Below are 26,762 nucleotides of genomic sequence, written 5' to 3'. Positions count from 1 at the left end.
ACCCCCTACCTAGTGCCTAAAATAACGTGTATATATATTTTCTGCGCTTTGTGTCAGCACTGTTTGTGTGTGTGTAAATAGTATTGTTGACACGTTTTTATACAGTAACCTTATGTGGTTCTTGTGCCTAGGCTGTGTATTGGATTGTCATTGTATGCCTGCATCATTAGTTGTCAGTAATTATTACATGTGCTGATTGTTCTCTTTGCCTGCGCGCGTATAGTATGTTGGTTATGATTGGTCATAGTATGTTTGTTTATGTTTGGTCGTTATCTTTGCCTGTGCGTGTATTGTATGTTTGGTCGTTTTCTTTGCATGTGCATGTATAGTTTGTTGGTTATGTTTGGTCGGTTTCTTTGCCTGTGCGTGTATAGTATGCTTGGTCGATGTATGTATTGTAAAGCGCTAAGAGTAGACATTTTTCTAGAATAGCGCTATAAAAGTTTGCATTATTATTATTATTATTTGGCCATCCCTGATCAACTTATAACTCAAACTTAAAGGTCCTTGTCATATTCTTTCTACAAGGAATTCATACCTTTACAAAAGCAAGCATGTACTTCTCGAATGTGGAATAAAGAAAAGAAAGAGAAAAAGTATACATGTATATCTACTCATCAGCCACAAACTCACATTGGGTCAATGGAGAGCTCATCAGTCCATATGTGAACAGCCTTCTTCAAAACAGCAGCAAGATCCTGAGAAAAAAATATGGTAGTCACTAAATCAGACCAGTGTACCAGCGTCCGTTTTTTTCATGAAAGAAACATCTCTGGAGAGAAAAGATAAGGAGAGACACACACACACACACAAAAGGAAAGAGATAAAAAAGAGAGAGAAATAGCGAGAGGGACATAGAAAGAGGCGGAAGAGGGAGAGAAAGGGGGTTGGGGGAGACAGACAGTCAGACAGGAGACTCAGATCCACTTAGTTCAATAGCAAAGGGAATACTCTTAGGCTAAATGGAAATTTGTGACATTGCACGTGAAAACCCATTGTAGGTGGTACAACTCTGGCATATATTAATGTTTTTCCATGGGAACCATTTGCTGAGCTAAGAATGTATGAATGTTGACACCTTGAGATTTTTAGATTGTACATGGTCAAACGTATATACATTATACGTTTTTTTTTGCACAAGCATGAATATGATGTTCAGCATCCTTTGCTCGGTAATGTTGAACTTAAGCATTGTACAGGGTGACCCAAAAAAAAGAGTACCCAAACAAAACGTCATAAATTGAACAAAAATAAAGCAATCTTCATAAAATTTATTTACACACACAAGTAGCCTCTGCATCATGATTTGCACAGAAAATTTTTGCGTTCTAGCTTGTCTTTCAGGAAAGTTATGCTCATTCTACAGAACATGCTCCAAATGGCCTCCGCGCCGATTCAGGCAAACTTGAACTCGCCGCGCAAAGTTATCAATCACCCGCACACACTCCTGTTGCGAGATTCCGCGAATGGTTGTTGTGATGGCTCGCTTGAGTTCTGCGATTGTCTGTGGGTTGTTCCTGTAGACGTTGTCTTTCAGGAACCCCCAAAGATAGAAATCTGGGGGATTTAAATCCGGGGGAGGCCATTTGGAGCATGTTCTGTAGAATGAGCATAACTTTCCTGAAAGACAAGCTAGAACGCTAACATTTTCTGTTGGAATCATGCAGAGGCTACTTGTGTGTGTACATAAATTTTATGAAGATTGCTTTATTTTTGTTCAATTTATGACGTTTTGTTTGGGTACTCTTTTTTTTGGGTCACCCTGTAAATTCAGAGCTTGCAATCAAGTGGCGTTATTGACTTATTTTTATGTTTGTTACAAGTCATTTTTATCAAAGTAAGGAATAATTCTTGTGAAATTGTTGACGGGGTGAGCTCCAAAATTAAGCATAGTTATTCGTTCGGGGAGAATGGCTGCCATGGTTATTCCTTTGCAGAAGAGGCATAGATCAACGAAGTTGTCTCCCTTCCTTTGTCAAAAATTGCTGTGGTGATGTTATTTTTCCTCTAAAACCCATGTAAATGAATGGAAAATTTCCTAGTAAATTTTCATTTGATTAATATACTTACCCGAATCACATAAAGCATTGTCACAGACTCATATGCTAGGTACTGAAAACGCTAACCCATCAAAACCCTTTTAAGGGAAGCAACCCACTCTAAAAAGGCTGAACTAGCCATGGCCATGGGCCCCGGGAGTTACCTCCCCTATGGCTACTTCCCATCAGCCCCCACACACCCTATCATACGGCTTTAAAGAAACTTAAAACCATAAGCGGGGCAGGCGGGAGGGAATTCACTATGTGATTCGGGTAAGTATATTAATCAAATGAAAATTTACTAGGAAATTTTCCATTAAATTACATATTCTTACTCCGAATCACATAAAGCAGATAACATCAACATGGCGGTGGGCAAGAGAATAAACCAAACTCACCATCACATTCTATCCAGAACCTGGCCGGCTGCCACCAGGGCAGGAAGCCCGCGTGAGCCGTCCTGGCGAAGAGCAGAGACGTCCCGAAGATAATAATTAATGAAAATATCTTCGGAACGCCAATACGCAGTAGACAAAACCTCGTCCAGACGTTTGGAGCGAAGCACCGCAAGTGACGACGCCCAAGCCCTAGTCTCATGGGCTCTCGCAGAGTCCAGGGGAAAGGCAGGCAGCGCCCCCCCCCCCGTTCGTGTGACTCCAGACATAAGCTTGTCGTATGAGCGAAGTCACCCACCGTGCCAACGTGACCTTAGAGATGTCTTTCTCCCGAGCGGTAAGAATAGAGAGAAACAACAGCTTCTGCGTGCTAGAGCGTACCGCCTGAGTGCGGGCTAAGTACGTACGCAGGGCCCGAACCGGGCAGTTGACCAAATCAGGGTCATCCGGAGCCAACGCGTTGGTCAGAGCCTTGACTCTAACCAACGGAGAGGCCTGCCCCGGAGCCTGATTTTTAGCCAAGAAATCGGGTCGGAAGTGTAAGGACACTGAACCATCCGACTCGAACAAGATATCACCAGGCAGACCCGACAGAGCGTGGACCTCGCTACCCCGCCGGGCCGTAGTCAACAAAATCAAAAACAGAGTCTTCCGAGTAAGGTTGTGAAGACTAGCCTCTCTCAAAGGCTCAAAATCCGAAGAGCGTAGAAAGGCTAACACCAGGAACAGATCCCACTTAGGGGTGGCTCTGGGAAGGGCGGACAGTCCAAGCCACTGTGTCGAAAGACATCCCCAGATAAGTGAATGTCCGAGACGGGATCAACTCCGACTTTGATCGGTTGATCGAGAACCCCAGCAGGGAGGCCTCTCGAAGAACCGATTGGGTATGCTGCGCACAACCTATCTGGGACTGGTTCAGGATGAGCCAATCGTCCAGATAAGCCCGCAGTCTGATACCCTGCGACCTCACCAGTGCGCACAACTGTCTCACCACCATGGTAAAAATCCACGGTGCGAGAGACAGTCCGAAGGGGAGTGCGCGGAACTGGTAGACCTGATCGCCCCACCGGAAACGAAGCCATTTCCGGTCGGACGGATGCATAAGAATGTGAAAATATGCATCCGTCAGGTCTATAGAGGTCGCCCAATCTCCTGGGCGGAGAGAGTCCCTGACCGTGGCTGGCGTCTCCATCTTGAACTTGATCTCTCTCAAGAACGTGTTGAGAAGAGACAAGTCCAGGACGGGACGCCAGGCCCCTGAAGCCTTGGGAACGGCGAAAAGACGCCCGTAAAATCCCAGAGAGCTTTGGTCTAGGACCCTCTCTACCGCGCCCTTCTGCACCAGGGAGACAATTTCCGTCTGAAGAACGGACTTTGCTTCCTGCGAGGAGGGGGGTTTGAAGGGCGGCGGCCGCCGGGAAAGAGGTGCCTTCTCTTCCCGCCATAGCAGACGGAAGCCCGATCTCACCACTCCCACTATCCATTGGCTGTCTACAGAGACCATCCAATTGGAGAGTGCCCGGGAGGGGCCTCCCGCCATCACTGGTGTGGAGGGCGGAAGGGGGGTGAGACCGGGAGCACTTCATTGGGGGTGAGGCTTGCTACCAGAGCCGCCACGCCCCCTTCCCGACGCAGTCCGTTTCTTGCCACCTCGAGACGGCTGCTGTGCAGGTCTCTTGGTCCCAGACTTGGGTTGAGACGACGACTGAGCCTTCACTGCTGTGAAGGCTTAGCCTGCCTCATGCCCTGTAGAGCAAAGTCACAGAACTGTGTGTCCTTGAGTGACTGGATCTCTTTCTGCCGAGCGTCTACCGCCATATGGCCGAACAGAGACCCCTCCACAACCGGGGATACCCGAAGGGCATCCCGGGTAGCCTGGTCCCTGAAGTGAGAATGGTCCAGAAACAGGTCCCTCCTGCTCATCACCGCATGTGCATATTGCAAGGAGGAAAGCCGCGTCTGTTCCTCGTTTACCTTCGCGAGAGCAGCGAGAAGGACAGACACGTCGTCCGCGTTCTGCTCCTCGCTAAGGGTAAACGGAACGAGAGAATCGGTCAGAGACCGAGACAGAGCGCGAACCAGAGTGTCGGAGATAGACGCAAGCTCCAAAAGCTGGCGTGCGATCTCCTCCAAACTGACTAGCGTCGACTCTTTTACTGACAAAACAGAATCGTTCTTGACCTGTTTTGACAAAAGAGGCAGCAGATCCCTAGTCAACGGTAACGAAGACCGGGGAAGCGAAAAAGACGCTATCAGGTTCCGGTTGTTCGAAGGCAGAACCGACTTCTGATGACCGGAAGTGCCACCGGAAGAAGATTGAGCCCCCGAAGCAACCCAAGCCTGTGCCTGCTCCGGAACTGGTCCGTACGGTACCAGAAGCGGGACAGGCACGGGAGGCAAACCACCACTCTGGCGCGAAGACTTCGCAAGCACCTGAGAAAGGTGGTAGGCCACTGCCGGTGACTCCACAAACCGGAAGGAGGAAGAGTCCTCCCCCCCGGGAAGGAAGTCGGACCACGCTGAGGGAGGAACGGAAGTCGAAACTCCGGCCGCCGAAGCCCCCTCAGGAAAGTAGCGGGATGTCACTTCCGCCGCGGCACTCAGAACCGTCCGAAGCCGAGACGGAAAGCCCGTACGCGGATCCTCACTTGCCAGAGACTGAACCTCAGACTGGTCAAACTGAGGATCGTAATCATCCACCGCCGAAGCCGAAACGTCCGCGACCTGTCCGGAGACCGGAAAGTCGTGACGCCGAAATTGTTCTCGGCTCACCCCACTGCCAGCAGGCAAAGGGAAAGCCGAAAACGAATCGGAAACGACCGGAAGTGGGTGAGCGGAAGTCGCCGTCACGTCCTGGGACAAAGACGACCGCCCCAGCTGTTGCACAGCATGTGCCGCCGCTGAACGCTGTTGTTCCCTCTCCGGGATCCAAGCAGATGAACTCGGAAGAGGGACAGCATATCCGGCCGAAACCGGAGCAGGCTGTGGCCGGGGGCCGTAAGGCCCTGAGGCCAGCCTGTAATCCATACCCTCACAACCGGCTGAGCGGGAAGTGAGGACAGGAAGTGTACTTCCGGCCGAAGCCGGAAATGCGGCGACCGAAAACGGAAGCTGCTGCTGAGAGTCACGATCCCAGACAAGCTGGCGGGGACGGACATCAGCGTACTGGCTACCAACGTCCAAGCCGAAACGGGAGGACGAGTCACCAGGAGAATGCAGAGTGCCACTCTGCCCCATTGACTTGTCTCCCAGCAGGGAGTGTCCCGACGCCTGGCGAGGGCTGTGGGACCAAGTCGACTTACTTGGATGTCCGCTGACAGAAGTGGTAAAGGCAGAGGCAGGAAGTTGCACCCCCGAACCGGAAGCCACCAGAGAAGAGAGGGACTGTACCCCCCCCACGGAAGGAGGCACAGCGGCAACACCGGAAGCCGACGAACGCTGCATTTCCTGTTGCACCAAAGACCGGATCTCTGGCACTAATGACTTAATCAAAGAGGACACAAGTGCCCCCTGTTCCGGCGCCGACAAAGGAGAAGGAGCCGAAACAACAGAAGAAGAAGGACGAGCCTCCGTAGCCTCCCTCGGAGGTGAAATAGTAACCGAAAGTACAGTATTGCGTTCCGCATCCGTAACCAGTACGACTGGCCTAGAAGAAGACGACTTGGGCTTAATTTTGCCCTTCGCGTCGCCCTTGCCCTTACTCTTACGCCCGTCGGAGTCAGCCATAATGACTTGACACAAAAGCACAAGCGTAAGACGGAAAGAAAATAAAAATGCAAACAACGTAAGTAGCAAACACGGACTGAAAATTCCGTAAACAAAACGAACGTTAGCAACAAGAAAACCAAGCTTGCAGAACAAATAACAGAAGCAAGCGCCGGTTACATGCCAAACAATGAAAACGACAGCAAGCTGGCGAAATGCAAATGGCGGCAACACCAACAGTAACTGATAACTACGTCCTAGGGACGAAATATCAGCAACAAACAACAAGGAAAGTTGAAACAAACGAGAACGAGCTCACCAAGACTGGCGCCCGCACGGGAGAACGACAGGTCAACGCGGCTGGCAGGCAAAAAGCTCACACAGTCAGCCGCAGTCTAGCGAAAATTCAGAGCACCCTCACACCACGCTGCTGAAAAGACGTATGATAGGGTGTGTGGGGGCTGATGGGAAGTAGCCATAGGGGAGGTAACTCCCGGGGCCCATGGCCATGGCTAGTTCAGCCTTTTTAGAGTGGGTTGCTTCCCTTAAAAGGGTTTTGATGGGTTAGCGTTTTCAGTACCTAGCATATGAGTCTGTGACAATGCTTTATGTGATTCGGAGTAAGAATATGTAATTTAATTGCTTTTGAGCAAATCATTCCATAACTTGAATGGGAACTAAAATAACTTTTTATGCTTACAAGAGCAAGTTCTGCAAAATTAGAGGATTAGATTGCAGTAGAAAAGGTGTCCCTAATTTACAACACTTAAGTTCAACATAACCCTTTGCCATAGATAGTATACAACTTTAAAAAACTATTTTGTTCAAGCAAAAGAAGAAGAAAAAAAGGAAATTCTATAATATCAGGTTTTCATTTGCCCTGTCAAATTCCATCACGTATCTTGTTGATTAGAATGGTGCATCTTCATATTAAATATCTGGCAAAGATAAAATGCCAAAATTGTACATGTAAACCATTCCATGTATGCATCCCACTAACAAATTAATGGTTATAACCACATTCACAAACCATGAAATAACATTTACAGTTTCTGCACTTAACCTTCACACACACACACACACACACACACACACACACACACGCACACACATGACACACACACACAGACACACACACACACACACACACAGGAACACACACACACACACACAGGAACACACACACACACAAAGGAACACACACACACACAGGAACACACACACACAGGAACACACACACAGGAACACACACACACACAGGAACACACACAGAGGAACACACACACACACAGAGGAACACACACACACACCACACACACACACCACACACCCACCTTTCCAGAGGAGATGCAGAACCAAGATTTCTGTCGGAAATAGTGAGACAGAGATGCTGCAATGACCTCTAAAGGTACATCTGTTTTCTGCAGAAATTCCAACAGCGGTTCATACTCCAAAGAGGCAACAATACTTTTTACCAACATCTGGTCTGCAAGGAAAACTGACTCCAGAAGCTCCACCATGTCACTCTGCAATCTGAAAAAAGCATAAATGTCAATATTCAGGTCTCATATTCATTTTACCTAAAAAAATATGCCATGCATTCCATCGTGATGACTTACATCTGTCTTGGATAGCAATATCTGCTGAAGAGATGATAACAAAAACAATAACCATCCATTCTGAATTTTTGTACATAAACTTCAGCAAGGCAAACAACAAGAACAAACATTGTATAAAGTGTATTACAAAGCAAAAATGTGCCTTTAGGTTTATCACATGAGACTACAAAACATATCGCATGAACAAGTATAACAAGCATAACACACACACACACACTCACACACACACACACACACACACACACACACACACACACACACACACACACACACACACAATGCGCATACATATTCGCATGTGCATATACACAGTCATTCAGGTACATATTTCATAGTTGAATCATTGGTACAACCCACCAAACCCTGACATGGATTACAGGATCTTTTCCACGCGCACTTGGTCTTGTGCTTGTGTGTACATGGGAAGGGGGATAAGGCACTAGCAGGTTTGCACATAAGTTGACCTGGGAGATTGGAAAAATGTTCACCCTTACCCCACCAGGAGCGGCCGGGATTCGAACCAACGACCTTCCGCTTGGGAGGAAGGCATCTTATCCACTTTACAGTTGCGCCCGTTTAGCGTAGCTTATAAAATTTAGTAAGGTATCAACGGGTTTTCTGATGTTCACTCAAAAATGTGGGAACATTTATTAAAAAATATGCTTTGAATTGGCAATTCAAATGAGCATATTTTGCTAAAATCATCATGAAAATTTTTTAAAATATGTGGAAAATGTATCGCAAAAACACAAACTCTAAATATCCTTACTTTTTGTCTTTTGTGGCCTCTTTGAATGTGCGTTTCCGTCTTTCGAAGCCAGTAAGCCCCCACCAGTCATCTTTTCTAAAGTCTGAAGACAATTCCAGCTCTTGGAAGGGGAGGGAAGTGCCATTCAAAAAGTGTAGCAGAGGAATGCAACAAAGCCAGTTTGGGTCATCACCAGAAGTTCGATTGATCAATGTGAGAAGACTTTGTGGAAGGGTACTGAAAGAATTAGAAGAAAAAGAACAAATACATTGTACAGTACTCTATTGTCTGTCGTTACAAAACAGATATTTGTCTTAAAGCCCACGTCACAATTACAGAATGATAACATTAAAATTATAACGATTAAACATTACATCAGACATTGTGTACCATAATTTAATAGTGTAAAATATTATTTCTCTTCTGAAAATGAAGTAAAATAATGTATATCAACATGCGATCTTATTTATTCTTTTTCCAAGAACAGGCATGCACAGTTATATTCGAGAACACATGCACATATGGACCCCCTCATCCCCCCCCCCCCACACCACACACACACACACACAACCACAGACCTGTGTGCATGCATACAACAATAAAATCATTGGTACTAATGCCATTGATAAGAATATCATCATCTAAAGACAGAAGACTATTTTTCAACTCAACTACGCATCGATAATAAATATCACAGGCATCTGTTTCGCGAGGGGTTTGAGGGGAATGGGGGGGGGGGGGGGGGGGGGGGAATGAGGGGAGGAACACATTTATCTGGCATTTAACATTGAGATAGCAGTTGGTGGGATTTAGGGCAGAGGGAAATGCTGAATTGTTACCCTCAAACATCGGCTGGGAAGCATAACAATTGATACATGAAATGGGACGGGAACACCACGTCCATCATTAAGAAGTGCCAGCAGCGGCTGCACTTCCTGAGACAGTTGCGCAAGTTCCGTATGTCACAGCAAATCATGGCGCAGTTCTATCGCGCAGTCGTTGAGACCACCCTGTGTTTTTCTATCACGGTCTGGTATGGCAGCACCACTGAGAAAGAGAAACAGCTACTGGAGAGCATTGTGCGGACAGCCTCCAAAATCGCGGGATGTGACTTCCCTTCCGTTGCCTCTATCTTTGAGTTGCGCTCAGGTCGAAAAGCAGGAAAGATTGTTCGCGACCCCTCCCACCCGGCAAACCACTTCTTCGAGCCTCTTCCATCTGGTAGGCGCTACAGAGCTTTGAAAGCCAGAACTAGTCGCTTTCGCTCTAGCTTCATCCCCCATTCTGTACTGACAACTCCTGTAGTGAAGACGTTGTAATATACTGTAGTTATAGGATTGGGGGGGGGGGGGGGGGGGGGGGGTTGTTACTTAGTCCTTTCACTGCATTCCATTACTGTTCTCATAACTTGTGATAGTGGAAATATGTGCAATGTGGAATGGTCCTTATTTTTTAGGTGCTGGAGTAGTTCTGTGATGGTAGTAGTTTTGTGCAATGCGACTCTAAGTTCAGGTGCTTGAGTAGATCTGTGATAGTCTGTTAATACTGTTGTTTTAAACTGTCTAACTGGCTAGATCATGATTATATAATTTTATGTGATGATCTGACTATATGATAATAATTACGTGTACTACTTACTTTTAAATGGATTATAAATTTTAGGTATTGTTCTAGTATTCACTAATGTTGTATTGATATTACTGGCACCCCTTTTAAACTGATATGGTTTTTACGTTTACAAGGCGACGATGTGAATTTGTGATGTAGATATGTGGCTGGTTATGTGTGAGAATGTAAATAATTGTGTGTGTGTGTGTGTGTGTGTGTGTGTGTGTGTGTGTGTGTGTGTGTGTGTGTGTGTGTGTGTGTGTGTGTGTGTGTGTGTGAGTTGTGTCTGTGTGTGCATGACAGTGTAATGTACGTATGTATGCATGCATGGTGATGTGTGTCTGCATATGTGTCTGGTTGGTTTTTATTTTATTTTTACCGTGCCGTGCCAAGATGAAATCCTTTTGCAAAATTGGTGAATAAATATCTTGTATCTTGTATCTTGTATGATGCTGAGTACTGTGGATTTCCACTCCCTTACTCTGAGCTGGTTTGGAGCAACTGTAGCTTCTGGTGTTTATGTCCGGCAGACGAGAAAACAACGGACATATTAGGAATGAAGGGGTGAGAAGTCTGACGCGTGCCATACACGTGCAAGAGTTCTTGTTCGTTGGCGAGGCGAAACAGTAGACAAGTAAACAAGAAGAGCAAACGCTCGATCGAGTCACTTTCGCAGTTCTGAATATTATATGAGGCATCAGATGGACAGGAAGAAATTGCTATTCACAACACAATGAGTCACGTTCACATAAAATTTGAGCCCGGTCACTTTTATAGTTTCCGAGAAAAGCCCAACGTTAAGTTGTGTGTTGCCGAACAGAAAAGGCTAGTTATCTCCCTTGTTTTTCTGATAACGTTCGTAAAAGGCTACAGATGTAAATACTTTGATGTAAAGAATAATCCTACAAAGTTTCAATCACATCCGATGAACTTTGTCAAAGATATAAAATGTCTAATTTTTCCTTTGACGCTGACCTGTGACCTTGAAAAAGGTCAAAGGTCAACGAAACCATCGTTAAAGTGTAGAGGTCATTGGAGGTCACGACTAAACAAAATATGAGCCCGATCGCTTTGATAGTTTCCAAGAAAAGTCCAACGTTAAGGTGGTGTCTACGGACGGCCGGCCGGCCGGACGGCCGGCCGGACAGACTAACACTGACCGATTACATAGAGTCACTTTTTCTCAAGTGACTCAATAAAATTGCTGCCATCAGAACAGATTGGTTCTGTCAATGGGTCCAAGCATGTCATCACAATATAGTGAAATTCGTGATGTAAGTGGAACACAATATAGTGGAATTCCCCTGTAACCTACACATCCACATTCGCACACAGACAGACACAGAAACACACAAATGCATACACACAACCAAAAAGGAAAAAGGAGAAACATTACACTCTTTCTTTCATTTTGAGAGGAAACTGCTTCTCAAGGTCGGTGAGGTCAGGACAGTGTTTTCTTTCGTTGTCAGGGATGAGAAGAAACATTCGGCACAGCTCACTATTGACACTGGTTGAAGCCTTGATGCCATTCTCAACTATCATGAGAAGGACTAACATGGCTAAAGTCACGGTACGCTTCCCCTCCTTTAACATGGAGCTCAGGCGCTTCAGAAGAGGTTCAATCAGGTTCTCTGTGAAACACTGCAAAAAAACAAAAAACAATAATACATTCATTAACGACAACAATATGTTCATTTAACAAAGAAGATCACTTTCTTTTAGTGACTCATTCTTTGTTACCATGTTTTAATTGTTTGAGTTAATAAGTGGAAAATTCAATTTAAAACAAGAAAAGCAAATGCTTGCACATGACTCACCTTCGTTACCCCCGCCCCTCCCTGAACCATCTTACCCCTTAGAAGACGCCTTTCCTTTTAAGACCCCAAACCCTCGATAAGACAATATTTAAGACCCTATTTTCTAAGATATTCTGTTCATAACCTCTGTACGTTTACCCCCGTTATAAGACCTGATTTTCTCAGGGTTTTGCAGGTCTTAAAAGAAGGATTCCACTACCTATGACCCCATCACCCCCCCCCCCCCCAAAAAAAAAAAAAAAAAAAAAAAACTGTTCCATCTTCATAAAATAATGTTCAAGAGAACTCCTTATGTGACCTGCATAATATATATATCAGAATAAGATCATGCCTGTTGCACAAGGTCGTCATCCACATTCATCAGATTGGAATCCAGCATCTGTTGCTTCAGACTCCTCATGACGGTCTTGGTCTGCCTGAGCAGGTCTTCTGCTGTTTGCTGGTGCTTTTTCTGAACAATAGTTTGATAGATATGGTCCGCTGATGGTAGGAATTCTTTCCCAGCATGATGAGATTCAGCTCTGACCCTTGCCACAATGTCTTTGAATCCAAATGCACTTTTCAGTGTGTCAACAGCAGCATCCTTGAAAGACATGCGTGGATATGAGATGCCATCATACACGTGCCATTCCCCTACAAAGAGGATAAAGGGAAGAAAACAAAGAAACATTAGCAAACCAGACAAGAAGAGGACATTCTTATACAAGTAGAGCAAATACTTTAAACTACAGTGTATTTGCTTATACAGTGGAGTCCGGGTACAACGAATCTCAAGGGAGATACATTTTAGTTTGTTATATCAGCAATTCGCTGTAGAGTTTTGAACCCTAAATGGCCTCAAGACAAGTTTTCCCACTCACCTTCAAATGATCGTCCCATCGATCTTTCCTTGGAGAGTACAATCTCTGAAAACCCCATCTAGACTAACTAAATGTATCTTCAAAGTGAAGTATTGGACATGCCTGTGAAAAGTAAGCCTGATTCTTGCTACATGCACCCTTATATTTGTGTTGAGAGACGGATTTTCGACAAAATCGATGCAACAATTTCAGTGCAAGGGAGGTAACTCTTGTTACTCGAAAGCACAAGTATTGATGACGTTATGTGATTAGTACTTCCGCTCCTTCGTAAATCCTCGCACAAACACACAAAAAAAGCCATGAACGGTGACAGTTGCAAATATAAGTTACGCTGCTCAGAATTGGCACACTTCTCCACTGTACACTCCAATTTGGAGATCATATCCAAGTCACAGACATCGCTGCACTTTGCCTGCAAGTAGCAACGTAGGGTATTGGCAGCAACACATGCTTCTGTGGCAGTCATAGCTCAGCACAGTCATAGCTCAGCAGCTGATTGGAATAGTGAACAAGAAGAGCAAACGCTCGATCGAGTCACTTTCGCAGTTCTGAATATTATATGAGGCATCAGATGGACAGGAAGAAATTGCTATTCACAACACAATGAGTCACGTTCACATAAAATTTGAGCCCGGTCACTTTTATAGTTTCCGAGAAAAGCCCAACGTTAAGTTGTGTGTTGCCGAACAGAAAAGGCTAGTTATCTCCCTTGTTTTTCTGATAACGTTCGTAAAAGGCTACAGATGTAAATACTTTGATGTAAAGAATAATCCTACAAAGTTTCAATCACATCCGATGAACTTTGTCAAAGATATAAAATGTCTAATTTTTCCTTTGACGCTGACCTGTGACCTTGAAAAAGGTCAAAGGTCAACGAAACCATCGTTAAAGTGTAGAGGTCATTGGAGGTCACGACTAAACAAAATATGAGCCCGATCGCTTTGATAGTTTCCGAGAAATTAGATATAAAATGTCTAATTTTTCCTTTGACGCTGACCTGTGACCTTGAAAAAGGTCAAAGGTCAACGAAACCATCGTTAAAGTGTAGAGGTCATTGGAGGTCACGACTAAACAAAATATGAGCCCGATCGCTTTGATAGTTTCCGAGAAAAGTCCAACGTTAAGGTGGTGTCTACGGACGGCCGGCCGGCCGGACAGACTAACACTGACCGATTACATAGAGTCACTTTTTCTCAAGTGACTCAAAAAACAGCGGCGGTGGCTGTTCCGTGCACCTCCCACTGTTTGTTCAGAGTTCGCTCATCACGCGATGTGCACTTGTGTTTGTGTATTTTTGTCTTTGGAGACAATTATTGACATCAGTTCGTTGTAGCCTTGTGACTTTTAGAGACAAAACGGCTCTGGGGCGATGGAAACGTGTTTGTTAAAAGAGGGGTTCGTTAGGCAAAGAGTTCAAAAGGTTCGATGTAGCCGGAAAACAACAAGTAAGAAATAGAAGGCTGTCTGCCAGGAAATCAATGGCAGTTTGTTAAAAGAGGGATTTCTTTATACCCAGGTTCGTTATAGCTGGATTCCACTGTATAGCGATTCAGCAAATCTTTTAATTTTAAAGCATGTGATTAGATCCTTAAAGGTGGTCGTCTACATTTTTGCTTTTTTTCAATAATCTTATGGTTAGATTTCGCTAAAAAGTTATGTCAGATGATGAATGAACCATGGGGAAAAAAGTTTTAGAAAAAAAAATATATGTAAAAAAAGATTTTATTTTTGGGTAGCGTGACTCACGCTTCCAATATTTTGTTTTCTGTTTGCTGAGAACATGTGCTTTGCCTAAAAATACTGACCAATCAAATTCATGTCACTATGCTTATAGCCACGCCCAAACAAGTGCAGCAACAGTTTGACACTGGAGCGCTGTCCACGCTTTTTTTTTTAAACGCACGAAATGCACGGGATTTGAGAGGAGTTTTGCGCTTGGCATTTTCCAAATAAGGATATCCTACTATGAGTACTACGCTGGAATACTACAATGAATTTTCAAACGGCTACACTGGCTTCATCTTTCCTGATCGAAAGGGGGGTGTATTGTTGATATTTGTAGATAATAGACTCTGCATTTTAATGGTCAAATGGCGATTTTGGTATAAAAATGCAGACAAGGACCTTTAAAGCCTTTGCTTCCAAAGCCTCATTGATGGCAAAACCTTGAAGGCAAAATCCAAATTTGAGTGATTTTTAATCCATGGCCAACTAATCTTAAAGTGACTATTAAATAAAAATGGGTGAGCTAACAAAGTATCACACAAGAAAACAGTGTTTGCTTATTTTATTCTTATTTTTATTTTTTTTAATGGTTCAGCCTTTCCAATGGACACAATTCAGTTCACCATCTCATATCTGGAATTAATTCATGAAGAAATTCAAACGGCACTGGAAATATTTCGGATGTTGATTTTTTTAATGTGTCCAAGTAGAGGGATGGTCTGGTCTCATTCAAAAGGATGGGCAGATCTGAGTTAGTGAGCAGAACTTTTTTCATGTAAAGGTATGTGCTCAACAGCTTTTAATCCTGTTCCTAAAAACGCTGACGTTGGCTTGAAGGCATGTAGGATTGAGATCAGGCATTAAGGCAATGTGCGGCACTAAAATTTAACTTGGAGAAAACATGGAATAAACTAGTTTTCTTGGTAGTTATTGAAGTGACTTATAAAAATGAATGAAAAAAATTGTGAATATTAATGGACACCGACAGCCATTGCTATGGAAACAGCCGCCATATTGGATTTCAAGAAAATGGTTTTACAGCGACATCATACATCAGAAATACAAGATATTTGGCACAATGATACACATGACTCATATCTACAATCATATGGAACGACTTTTTGACTGAAGACTACAGTTGAATTTAAATTAATTTGTGTAATAAGGATTAATGAATTTCTAACCACATATTCATAAATCCTTATTTCAAAAATTAATTTAAATTCAACTGTAGACTTTTGTAAAAAAAATCGTTCTATATGATTGTAGATATAAGTCATGTGTATCTTTGTGCCAAACATTCTGCATTTCTGATGTATGATGTCGCTGTAAAACCGTTTCCTAGAAATCCAATATGGCGCTGTTAACTCATTCGCTGCGTGTCGGAACTGGAATTCCGACACCTGTGTTTAGCGTTGGCTGCGTGCCGGTACTTGAGTTCCGACGGATATCACGAATTTTTAACGGTGTAAACGGTCCTGCTGACCAAGGGAAACAACCCCTGCAATGAACTTCTATCTGTCTACAGTGGTACCATTCACTGTAAACAGTTCCTTCCCTTAAATTGTTGGGATTAATAAAAATTTTGTTGACGGTGTGCGACCCACGTGTTTTGACTTTTCCAAGATGGCGGATCGTTCTGCTGAGACGTAGTAACTTGAAAAGAGTGCTAGAACGTGTTATTCAGTACGGTTCTGATCTTGACCTCAGTGATGATGATAGTGGAGATGATATTTTAGATTCTGGTGACGATTTTGTGCCAATGGACGATCATTTGGGTGATGATTCGGGCAATGCAAGTGTCGATCATGACATTGTGTATGATGAACCCATGACGTAGAAAGTTTTTTTGTTTTGCTTCAAATTGGATATTTTGCCTGGATATGAAGACAACAAAAGGTATGTACTTTCAAATGTTTCATATATTTTCTAAAAGAGTAAGTTCCAAACTTTGCAAAAACATAAGGTATGTAAGGTTATCTTGTGTTGTTGATTTTTAATAATTTTTTCAAAATGGCTCTAAATCGCGCGTTGGCAGGGAACACAGGGGAAATTTAGACGCGCAGCGAATGAGTTAACACTTAGTACCCCCACCTATGTTGACCAAGGTTTTTTTTAAGCCGAGACCAGCTGTGCTGCAGCAGGTCACTTAGAATTGTAGTAACTGTGCAGTAACTGTGTATCAACACGCTGGAATGCAGGCGTTAGATCGACGTTCCAGGAAGCGACTGAAGCTAACAGTCTGAGCAGATATATCCGTACCTGGTCAGATAGAGCCATATGAGTGGGTGCGGATATATCCGTACCTGGGATACAATGAGTTAACTTATTGTCTCCCAGGTACGGATATATCCGTACCCACTCATATGGCTCTATCTGACCTGGTACGGATATATCCGTACTCACAGTCACTTCAGTCGCTTCCTGTAACGTTGATCTAACGCCTGCATTCCATTGTGTTGATACACATTCTACACAGTTACTACAATTCTGAGTGACCTACTGCAGCACAGCTGGTCTCGGCTTAAAAAAACTTGGTCAACATAGGTGGGGTACAAAGTGTTAAGCCAGTTTCCATAGCAACGGCAGTCTATGTCCTTTTGTATTCGCAATTTGTTCATTTCTTTTTAATAAGTCATTTCAATAACTACCCAGAAAACTAAGATATTCCATGTATTCTCCAAATTTAATTTTGGTAATTTTAGTGCCTCACACCCGAACCAAGCTGAGTTTGTGTCACGCGTTGTGATTCGCTGTTAAATATGTATGTGCATTGTATGCACCCAATCCGGTAAACTAAATTTTCTCGCTTGGAGAATATAGGCCGACACCAGAAATAATATCTCCCAAGAAAAAAAGTTAAGTAAGATTATCGTCGGGTCAAGCAAGGAATACATTTCAACTTCCCTCGCCCGTCAACATCAGCTGACAATGAAATAACAGATGAAGGGGGATTGCGACGAAATCAGCGAACAACAATCCGACTACTACAGAATGATTCAGAAGAAACAACAGATTTTACAGAAAGTTCTAAAAACATTGACCGAAGCCATGAAGGAAAGACTTTTCTTCGATATAATACAGGACTTACGTTTTGTGAGGTAAATAAAACAAATTACAAAGGCCAATAGGTTCTGGCAATCTTTGAACTACCACATTAACAGCCATCTGACGATCAGTGACCATATGGACGATTTAGACAATTTAAAGCCAAAAGCAAGTTAGGAAAAGGCAGATAGTGTGGCATTCAAGGGCATTTATTTTGCTCTGCAAAGAAAACATGCCGGTTCTGAATATTAGTTCGCTGATGCAGTAGCCTGTGCCTCGTGTTAAAACATTTGAAATGTAGTCTTTTCTCTGACATCAACTACACACACACACACACACACACACACACACACACACACACACACACACATACAAACGCACACACATGCACACACACACACATGAACACACAAATAACACTATATAGTGGCTAATTCTCAGATGGCACCATATTGCATCATTTGGCATCTTTGGCCGACTAAGGCCTCTTCGCACTTTTTGCCCTCGACTATGTTCCATCAGAATTTGGTTGAGGGGGACACTCAGGCTGAACCCTACAAGGTAACGTTCAAGTGAGTCCTGAATGCCGGTAAACTTGCTTTAAATTGGCTTTAAAAATGCATATTTTTCAACCCGGTAAAGACTGACGTGGAGGAAATTAGGGCCTCTAAGTGTGATAGAAAATGAACAGCGTTCAGTTAGATAGTATTAAAACAGGGTTGTCATGATAAAACTGCTAAGCACAGAATCGACACAAGCATTTTTTAAACAAAGAGTTGTCCGTTGTAGAATTTCTGTACTGCACGAACAACAACAAAAATCCTACGCCTCTTTTTAATTTTTACAATGAAATTTTAAAATGGTGATTCATTAGAAAGTAGTATCTTATTAATCAGATTTCATTCGAACATCAGCTTTCATACGAACCACAGAACATGCGCTCTTCTGCAGGCATTTTGAAACGACGATTGACAGTTTCTTGACCTCCTGACCTGCGGGAGCTGAGGTCTCTCTTTTGCACCATTTCCCAGTGAACATCGTCCTTGTCATGCTTTTTCACAACATACTTGTAGGCAAAACCATTGTTTCTCAAATTCTTGTCCATTGCAATCTTCCCCTCATATACATATCCAACTTGGCATTTCCTGAAAAAGAAGAAACACCGAGAAAGAAAGGTATGAAAGATGGTACTTCTGAAAATCAAACTTCGCACAGAAACAACTTGTTTAGACTGTTGATTCTCATGCAACTGGTAACTACATATAATTGAAAATTTCAATAATAAATTTTCATTTGATTAATATACTTACCCAACGCTATATTTGCATTGACAACAATCTCACATGCTAGGGGTCAAAAACCTACTCAAATTACCTGCCCTTATGAGGGGGTTAACCAAGTAAAAAAAACGCCGTCTGCTGCTACCATGACACAGCCTTGGTTACCCATAATGCCCATCATACCCACGTGTGCGCTGGCTTCCTGCCGTAAGTCATTTGAGACTTCCAAAATCCCTTAGGAAATTAAGTAGCGGGGAAGGCCGGGAGGGTATTAACTATGAGAGTTTGGTAAGTATATTAATCAAATGAAAATTTATTATTGAAATGTTTGATTAAATTACATATTCTTACCGCAACTCTCACATATGCAGATTCCTCCTAAAGGTGGAGGGTACTTACTTATGTCCTAGAGAGGACTTGTCCTGCTGCGAATAACACGGGCAATGAACTAGACCCGTCAAGTTGAGTGCAGGAGACATCTCGTAGGTAGAAATGAATAAAGACGTCTTCTGATCTCCAGTAGGCTGTTTGCATAACCTCGCCAAGGCGACCTGACCATAAAACAGCCAGAGAAGAAGCCCAGGCCCTGGACTCATGTACCCTTGTCGAGGATAGAGGGAGGACTGACTGACTGCCCCACCCCCCCCCCCCCCCCCCCCCCTTACGAGTTAGGTTATGTAACCCGCTCAGAAGTGCACTCAGCCGACTGAGGGGTCAGAGGCAGGTAGGGAGCTGACCAATCCCCCTCCCAAGGGAGGGGGTGCTTCATATCGACCAAAGTTCTGCCAGAGGCAGGCGAAAGGGAAGATACGAGCTGGTCTGTTGCACCAGTCCGGTGCGAAGCTGAAGTGCTGCCTGTGGATGTGGAAGTGCCCTGCAAAGGCAAACTGGCCAGGCGATCGCTTGGGCCAGAGAGAGTGTACGTTGGCCGACGTCGCTGAGGCAGAAGGCACCAGGCAGGCCAAAGAGCTGCTGTCCCCCACAGAGGGGGGGGGGGGGGGGGGGGGGGGGGACTGTGGAACACGCCGCGCGCGCGCCTCAAGCTGTTTGGATATACAGTCAAACATTTAGGATCGCAGGGAACCTAGCGTGATCGAATAGACTGGTCCTCCTTAGTAGTAGGAGTTGCGGGCTGGGGGGAGTTAATGGCGCTAGCCCAAGGAATAGTTACTAGAAAGGTTGTTTTGTGTGCGGGATCTTCGACCCTAATGGCGGGAAGTTAGACGATCCTCTTCCTTCTTAGCTTTACTTTTGCCCTTGGATTTTTTAGGGGGGCTAGAGCCTTTCCTTTCTTCCTGCCTCGCACAGAGCCTCTGTTTACCGCCGTCTGCCATAATGGCCGACTAGCTGATACCAAGTCACCAAGTGAAAATTTTTCCGAGATGACTAAAAACAAAAGCTAATATTTACTGAACAATGAAATTGGAAAGCTCTCACCAAAATGAAGGGGAGAGACGAGCAGGTAGTGCTTCACAAGACGGGTAGTCCTCTCAGACAGTGGCTTGTGAATGCCCAGAGCGAGTAGCAAAATTCGTACGTCCTTCCAGGTGCAGGTCGAAGTCCAGAATGACTTACGGCAGGAAGCCAGCACACACATGGGTATGATGGTCATTATGGGTAACGAAGGCCGTGTCATGGTAACGGCAGACGGGGTCTTTTTTACTTGGTTACCCCCCATATAAGGGCAGGTAATTTGAGTAGGTTTTCAACCGCTAGCATGTGAGATCGTTGTCAATGCATATATGAGAGTTGCGGTAAGAATATGTACTTTAATCTGTATTAAAACGTGCATTGATGACAGAGCTTTTTCTGTTCTTTTCAATTCTTCTTTGAATCACTAGGCTGATTCACAGAAGAAAAGAAGGGTCAAACAAATGACAGGAAATTACAGGTTATATGACTGCCCTGGCGACCACCTGCCCATAGAGACCACCCCAAAGGATCCCTGATTTTTACTATATACTGTAAACCTCCTTTCTAAAAAGACCACCTGTCTAACGCGACCAGTGACCACTCAATTTAGGTCCCAAGTCACGGTTTCAACCTGTCATGAACGACCACCCAAATGTTGTTTTTTTAAACTCTCTAAACTGTGAAAAAGCTATACTCAACCCCACTTCACATTACAGGGCAGAGCCATCATATCCACCTCTCCCAGTGACATCCCATTTTTGCCACACCTTCCAAAACCGCTCTATTTTCAAAGCCACTAAACACATGCAGGTGAACGTGAGGTCAAGTAAGGGGCAAGGCTGACCTGATCTCATTCCATCAATGATAATGCTTCACTGTCACAACCCCCCCCCCCCCCCCCCCCCCCCCCCCATCAAACCAACACAGGACTGGGTGGCCGAGTGGTAACGCACTTGCGCTCAGAAGCGAGAGGTTGCGAGTTCGACCCTGGGTCAGGGCGTTAGCAATTTTTTCCCCCCTTTCCTAACCTAGGTGGTGGGTTCAAGTGCTAGTCTTTCGGATGAGACGAAAAACCGAGGTCCCTTCGTGTACACTACATTGAGGTGTGCACGTTAAAGATCCCACGATTGACAAAAGGGTTTTTCCTGGCAAAATTGTATAGGCATAGATAAAAATGTCCACCAAAATACCCGTGTGACTTGGAATAATAGGCCGTGAAAAGTAGGATATGCGCCGAAATGGCTGCGATCTGCTGGCCGATGTGAATGCGTGATGTATTGTGTAAAAAAAATTCCATCTCACACGGCATAAATAAATCCCTGCGCCTTGAATATGTGCGCGATATAAATTGCATAAAAAATAATCATAAAAAATAATAATAAAAAAATAAAAATTCCCTGCGCTTAGAACTGTACCCACGGAATACGCGCGATATAAGCCTCATATTGATTGATTGATCGATTGATTTGTGGCAGTTAATCGAATTATGTAAGACTAGCTGTACCCGTTGTCTATGTCCGTACGTGACTTATATGCACACAGCTATACGCACGCACGCACACACACACACACAGACACACAAACACTCGTTTATGTTCTCTGTCTCTCTCTCTGTCATTTGAATGACAGAGAGAGAGACAGAGAGACAGAGATAGACTCTCGAACAAAGAAATCGGATTGCTGTGAGTACGGTAACTGTCTTTGAAACTGAGACCAACATTTTGCCAGGGTCAAGGTAACCGAGACCAAGACTTTACCAACAAAAAAGTAAAACATGTGATGCGCGTGAAAGAAGTGGTAAAGTGATGAAGCAAAGTTTTGACTGCCCAGACGGGAAGGGTCCTTGATAGCGCATAGGATATGAACTTTTCCACCGTTTTTAATAGAATTCTTTCAAGGTTGCTTTTCCAAAAGTAGCAAGTGGCGAAGAACATACTCTGCAATTCCCGTCTCAGTCGGGGGAGCCGTTACGGAGCCTATCGTCATCATACAAACACACACACACAGAAACCAGCTTTATTTGTAAGAAGTTTGGTGGCTTGTTGTCAGACCAGCTTTTTTGTTGGTCCAAGGGGAGCCTTTTTTCTTCTATCTTTATCGACCAAGGCCGAAGGCCGAGGTTGATACAGTCGTAACAGAAGATGACATATGCTCTCTGAGGACCGTCAAAAAATGCTGGTCTTACTACAAACCAACAAACATGGTTTTTGTCATCAATTTGAAAGAGCAAAAGTATGGAACAATAATTGATGGGGAGCCATTTTCTGAATGTAAGTTTTACAATGCAATTCAGGGCTCCAAAGCGCGTCAGAAGTTCAAGTTGGTGACGTCAAACATAACCTATTCCTCGCTTTTCTGGCAGAAGCTTTCATGCTTTTCATGTTTGTTACTGACAGGGAGGAGTCGGATTTCTCAGGTTTTTATTTTTCTGGCAAAAAGACTAAGATGTGCAAACATAATTTCCCTCAGACACCATTGAATGTACATTTCTGTTGCTGTTGTTTTGAAATTTTCTTGATTTTTCCACTCACTGAATGAATGAGTATCTGAACGCATGCCATCCAAAACATTCTTTTGTTCTTAAAGTTTTTACTGAATGAACGAGTATCTGGATGCATGACTTCCAAAACATTCTTTTGTTCTCATAGTTTTCACACCATACATTTATTCTTCAATCTCAGAAATTTGTTATCTGTGACGTTTGCGTGTACAACATTTATTTATTTAAATTTTTTTTTACACAAGGGAAGCACCTAATGTGTAAAATGTGGTTATAAACACATACTTCACAAGCAGCATCCTGTGCTTGTCACCATCCTCCGGAATGAAGCCGCCAAGGTGGACTGGTTGACACCTGATGAAAACTTGATCTGTATCCGAATCCATCTTAAACAGCTGAGACATAATGACATGGAACACCACTATTCCATCATCACGTGCTCCCCTGAAATAAAAGGGTAATAAGTACCCAGTGCATCATCTTATTATGAAACTTGTTACCTAAAAAGAATCTAGACAATGAAACAACCTTTATAGAGAAACAAGTCGCGTAAGGCGAAATTCCTACATTTAGTCAAGCTGTCGAACTCACAGAATGTAACTGAGCGCACTGCATTTCTTCAGCAAGACCGTATAGTATTGTCAGTCCCCCACTCGTGGAAAAGGCAGTGAAATTGATAAGGCAGAATAGCACGGTAGTGGTTGCGCTGAGCAGGATAGCATGCTTTTCTGTATTTCTATTCTTTTTAACTTTCTGGGCTTGTTTTTAATCCTAACATAACATGTTTTTGGAATCAGGAACCGACAAGGAATAAAATGAAATTGATTTTAAATCGATTTCGGAAATTGAATTTTAATCATAATTTTCATTTTTTTTTTTCAGAGTTTGTTTTTTATCCGAATATAACATATTTTAATGTTTTTTTAATCAGAAAACAATGAAGAATAAGATGAAATTATTTTTAGATCTTTTTATAAAAGAATAATTTTAATAACAATTTTCAGATTTGTAATGACCAAACTTATCATTTAATTTTTAAGCCTCCAAGCTGAAATGCAATACCTAAGTCCGGCCTTTGTCGAAGATTGCTTGACCAAAATTTAAATCCATTTGATTGAAAAATGAGGGCGTGACAGTGCGGCCTCAACTTTCACAAAAAGCCGGATATGACATCATCAAAGACATTTATAACAAAAATGAAAAAAAAACCGTTTGGGGATATCATACTCAGGAACTCTCGTGTAAAGTTTCATGAAGATCCGTCAAGTAGTTCTCTCTGAATCGCTCTACACATACATACACACACACAGACACCAAGATCCTCGTTTCGATTCCCCATCTATGTTAAAACATTTAGTGAAAACTTGACTAAATGTAAAAAAGCATCATTTTACTATAAACACACAACAAAAATCTTTTTCCTACTTCATCTTTCTGTTTCCATCTCACAGGGGTGTGACAACAAGAAATTACACAACCCATTTGCACAAAAAATGGACAAGATACCATAAAACATATACTAAGATCAAAGTAAATACTAACATCATAACATTTTCAGTGCAGGTTCTTACTGAAATCAATTGCAATTGAAGTTGTGATGGCGTCATTACATGTGTAATAAACTCCTTCCTTCAGAAGTATTTTTACACAGTATTTTGAGAAGGCCTTTAAAAATACAAAGTTTGTTTCTGATGACAAGACCCAACAAATTCGGGTCGGCTACTGTTTTTGTTTGTTTGATTATTGTTTGCTTTTTGGTTACACAAGCATATGTCTATTTATTGGCCGAAAATCATGTGAGCTGTGTTCCGTGTATGTCAGAGAATACCACTGGTATGGAGCACTGATGGTCAATACAGCAATTAAAGACTGCAAAATTGAGGGTTCTTTTTTTTGTGGAAGGGTTAAAACAAAGTTCCAGGGTCAGGAGGAAACAATTGGATCAGTAACATTGCATTTTTTTCTTGGCCTGAGATTGTACTTACTCAAGAGACTGGTTCTTTGATCTACTGTTTTGCTGGAAAGTGAAAAAACAAGCAAAAATACATTAATTCAATATGTTTGCTACAGTCTACTTGTAATTCTTAAATATTCATCACAAAATCTGTCACCTTGTCCAGTATTGGCGTTAACCGGTAATTACCCGTATTTTACCGGTTGAAATAAGAAAATACCAGACAAAAATTGGCTGCCGGTATGACCTACCAGTTGATTTTTAGAACTACCGGTACAAAACCAGTACTCTGAGTTGGACTCTTACTGGTTCCAATGACCAGCCTACTGTTTTTTTCTGGAATGTTTGCATCATAAAGGTTTGCGTACCGGTTTGAAAAAATACTAGCGCCATCACTGCTTGTCAACAGTTAGGGATGGCCCAACCTCACAAACAAATATAACTTGCCTGCCAGTCGAGAAACTTAAAAAAAGTCACTAGCCCAACAAAAATGTAGCTAGTCCGGTACATACCACACACAAATATAATGACTGTCAGATTTCTTTATATAAATATATATATATATATATATATGTATTCACAAAATAGAAGTTTCGGCTAGATGATCCAATGTTCTTCATGCAAGTTTTACTCGGATTTGAGATAAATCTGTTCTAAACAACTTAGATTGTTCTACTTGTGAAATGTTGTTCCAGTCAAAAATGCGTTCAATTTGTCTTTCTGCGTTCTTGAAAATGTTCTTCAAAATAAAATTGAACTCTGACCAACACTAATGGTATTCCATCACCGGCATTCTATGAATGATCAATCACATTCTTACTGTTTATTTTCCTCCTTCCTTTCGGCATCAGTATCAAGTTATTCTTTGGTGCGGATTTTGGAATTAGTAGCAAAAGTTGAAACAGAGTGCCTGCAGTGCAAATGAAACGTCAGAACCGCGTCTGAGATAAGAGCCTCGTGTTTTTGTGGAAGAAAGAAGTTCCTGCCTCTGCAGTGTTTATATGGCTTTAAAACTCAACAATACAACAAAAAGTTGTTTTGCATTTGACTATAATTCTCATTGGCCATCCAGGCAAGCTGCCGTCTGCTACAAGCCTAGCAGATTTTTAACTTGCCCCTGGCGATTGGGCAGGTGATTTGGCCATCCCTGACAGTACATGTAGCATGTTTCATTAACACCAAATAAAAGCAATATCCCCCATCCTTTTTTTTTATTTAGTCGGGGGGGGGGGGGGGGGGGGGGAGCTCTCCATCGGTGTGAGTGTCATGAGAACAATCCCAAATTCAATCGTTTTCAGTCATTACGTCTAGTGATGCGTGACAACACCACAAGAACTCAGAAAACAAAAGTATATATTACACTTAATTACAGGAGTGAATAGTCTCATAGACAACACAAAATACACACACAACATTTGAGAAAATCAAGTCTTAAAACTGGTTATAGTTACTTTTAGTTTGAGTATCTAGTTACCTCTGATCTTCCTTTGTTCTTTTGTGCAAGCTTCTGCTTGTCCTTTGCATTTTCTTGCTCTTTGTTCTCCATAGTAGCATCACCACTCTGTTCATTCTGAACTTGAACAGGTCGCTGTGATGTGTCACTTGATGTTGCCTTCTCAAGCGGTTTCAACTCAGCTGAAGCTGTCGCTGTACTGGCATTTCTGTAGGAAGCTGTATCCGAACATCCTGAAGTCTGCTGACCTCTGCCACTGCCAGCAGACCTACTGTTTCTTCTGTTCCCTGAATCTGACAAGTTGATACTGGTGTTTTTTTCTTCAGCATTCACTCCTTTGGATAGTTCCTTGTTATTGCTGTCCTTTTTTTCTTCTTCTGCGCTGATGTTGGATACCTCAGCCTTCTTAACAGCGTTGATCACTTTATCAACAAAACTCATACCTGCATACTGGCTGAATCCTGCCATGTCTGAAAAACATTGTATTGACGAAAGCATGTTGCAAATGATCTTTGTAATGAAGCAAATCACACACACAGTGACACACACACACACTCACTCACTCATCTCCTCCAAACATAAAGCCTAACCTCAA

General features: G+C 43.0%; 1 protein-coding gene across 1 annotated transcript in view; it reads right to left on the bottom strand.

Moving 5' to 3' along the window:
- LOC138962195 (E3 ubiquitin-protein ligase rnf213-alpha-like) overlaps positions 1–26,762 on the bottom strand; it is a 36,420-nt gene that overhangs the window by 6,625 nt on the left and 3,033 nt on the right. Inside the window, exons 3-11 of the mRNA XM_070333928.1 lie at positions 26,189–26,637; positions 24,746–24,777; positions 23,046–23,204; positions 18,495–18,712; positions 12,266–12,567; positions 11,511–11,758; positions 8,528–8,743; positions 7,474–7,672; positions 634–698 (exon numbers count right to left, since the gene is read on the bottom strand). Coding sequence (XP_070190029.1) covers positions 634–698; positions 7,474–7,672; positions 8,528–8,743; positions 11,511–11,758; positions 12,266–12,567; positions 18,495–18,712; positions 23,046–23,204; positions 24,746–24,777; positions 26,189–26,637 — 1,888 coding nt within the window. The remainder of the gene's footprint in view (positions 1–633; positions 699–7,473; positions 7,673–8,527; positions 8,744–11,510; positions 11,759–12,265; positions 12,568–18,494; positions 18,713–23,045; positions 23,205–24,745; positions 24,778–26,188; positions 26,638–26,762) is intronic.

This window comes from Littorina saxatilis, linkage group LG3, assembly GCF_037325665.1.
Source record: "Littorina saxatilis isolate snail1 linkage group LG3, US_GU_Lsax_2.0, whole genome shotgun sequence".
Classification (NCBI taxonomy): Eukaryota; Metazoa; Mollusca; class Gastropoda; order Littorinimorpha; family Littorinidae; genus Littorina; species Littorina saxatilis.
Note: the sequence above shows the minus strand (reverse complement) of the source record. Positions and strands in the feature narration are given on the sequence as shown.